This window comes from Etheostoma spectabile, chromosome 8 (assembly GCF_008692095.1).
Source record: "Etheostoma spectabile isolate EspeVRDwgs_2016 chromosome 8, UIUC_Espe_1.0, whole genome shotgun sequence".
Lineage (NCBI taxonomy): Eukaryota > Metazoa > Chordata > Actinopteri > Perciformes > Percidae > Etheostoma > Etheostoma spectabile.
Window position 1 is genome coordinate 33,479,147 of NC_045740.1, and position 2,182 is coordinate 33,481,328.

The following is a 2,182-nucleotide window of genomic DNA, read 5'->3' on the forward strand; positions in this document are numbered from 1 at the left end:
CTGTTACATCCAAGATTTATCCACTTGACGTCCATAATTTATCACATTTTCGCTCAATTCTGCCGCTAGCTCCGTGCTCCAAGTATTCTGTACCCCAGGTGATCTAGGGTCCCTGGTTTGAGTCTGGCTGGGAAGCTTTAGCAGGATGTCATTCCCATTCTAATAAGTGTTCAATTGTGTTTTTTTATTACAACAGTGAACAGACACTGTCGTATCAACCCCCTGTCTTTTGCTAATTGTCCTTGATGGAAAGTAGTAGATAGGAGATGTGGAAAGTCTTGGGGGATGAGTTGAACATATACATTAGCCCTTTCATACAGGAGATGACATCTTGGTATTGACAACGCTTCATTTGGCAAAGTAACTCATTACTAAAGGGCTTCACCTCTCTCTTGGCCTGCCCGGGACAGTCGAGGTTTCAGGGCATCTGTCCAGGGAACTCTTGGTGACCTAGTGACGCAGGGGCAGCTTGATTTCCTTTGACCTGTAAACTGAAATATTAGCAATAAAAACATTTAAAATAAATACATGTTGTAGCCTAATGCAATAGTACTGATGAATTCTTAAATGAGATGAAATATGATGATACAAGATGGTTAAAATAACCATTTGGTCCCAATGAAAGCAAGGACTCCAAACTTTCCCTTTATATATTTTTACCACCTCCCCAATTACTATGGTGTGGACTATTTGCCAATCAGTGGCCTAGCTGTCAATCAACTATAAGCAAAATTATGGAAAGTCTTGAAATGATGATGAAAGAGAATTAGAGCCACATGTGAAAAAATACTGACTACAACTGAATATTAAATTCTGAATACTGACTTTTTGACAAAATTCAGACTTGAATGACTTTTTTCTCAATTCATCTATTTAAGTTGTGAATTATAAAAACAACAACAATAGCCAGAAGTCAGAATTCTGACTTTTTTTCTTAGAATTTTGACTTTAAACTCAGAACTCAATACATTTTTATTATTATTTTATTCATTATTATTCCATTTTGGTCATGGCTGTGCTATATCACCTGCTAACTAAGCCAGGTGGAAAGATGACTTTATTCTCTAAATCCTACATCCAAATAACATAACAGATCAGAACTGAAAACTGCTCATGAAAAAACATCTTCCTCTCTCATCCCTCTCTGTCCCCATGTGCATCCTGCAGCTGCTGAAGGCTCTAACCCCCGAGGAGAACACCCTCTGCCAGCACGGCCTCTACTTCCAGGACGGTCAGCGGCGGGTCGACTACATCCTCACCTACCACGTGAAGAAGCCGGCCGGGGGCCGCTCTGGCCGACAGCCATCGCACCTGCTCACTGAAAACGCTGTCGCCCGCAGCCTACGCCGGGGCCCCCAGAGCTTTGGCGAACATTTCCGACATCACCAAGCACAAAGGGCGAGAGACTCGTCGTCCCTGCCGTCAGCACCGGTGGCCGACGTGGAGCTGGGCTGTCCTGGAGAGACCTTCAATGGTCAGGAGGATCACAAGGTGTTCAGGAGGAAGGAGTTTGAAGGGAAACTGAGAGACATGGGGCTGGAGCTGGAGAAAGATGAGGATGTGAGTTCATATCTTTATCCATTTATTCTTTTTAGGCACACTCTCAACCCCACCTAAATCTATTCCTGATAGTATCTGGAAACTACTGTACAGAAATGTTTCTGCATGAAAGACCATCCATTTGCGAAGGTCACACAGTCAGTGTAGCAAAGTAGGAAACACTGACCTTGTTAACATGCTAACACATTCTGGTTTTGCTCCTATTCCAACTAAGCTGTTTACATGGATAATAAAAGATTGTTCCACCAATGTTCCTGTTAACAAACAGCCGTGCAAAATAAGATTTTAATTTAGAAGTTATCCACTTGTTGGACCTTGTGAACACAGCATCCCTCTTTCATTCCTTCAACAACGTTCTTGGTCGGTGTTGCAATGTTTGCTCTTACTCAAAAACCTATCTTTTTATAATTTTTTAAAGGGTAACTACTGTTTTTTTTTTCTAACTGAATTCTATTGTCCTATGTTCTATTTTTGTGTCTAAGTGACAACAATCTTTGAGATTGGTCCGGTATTAAGCAAGCTACAACGTAAGTTAATAGGACAATTGTCCAGCTTGTATTTACTTTCACAAAGTGCTCGTTTTGCCGCTGACAGACTCAGATTAATGTTCTAAGTGTCTGAC

General features: G+C 41.4%; 1 protein-coding gene across 2 annotated transcripts in view; it reads left to right on the forward strand.

Moving 5' to 3' along the window:
- Positions 1-2,182, forward strand: part of LOC116694550 (anoctamin-1) — a 44,331-nt gene that overhangs the window by 8,647 nt on the left and 33,502 nt on the right. For both annotated transcript variants that reach the window (XM_032524300.1, XM_032524301.1), the window contains exon 2: positions 1,168-1,560. In XM_032524300.1, the coding sequence (XP_032380191.1) occupies positions 1,168-1,560 (393 nt within the window). The remainder of the gene's footprint in view (positions 1-1,167; positions 1,561-2,182) is intronic.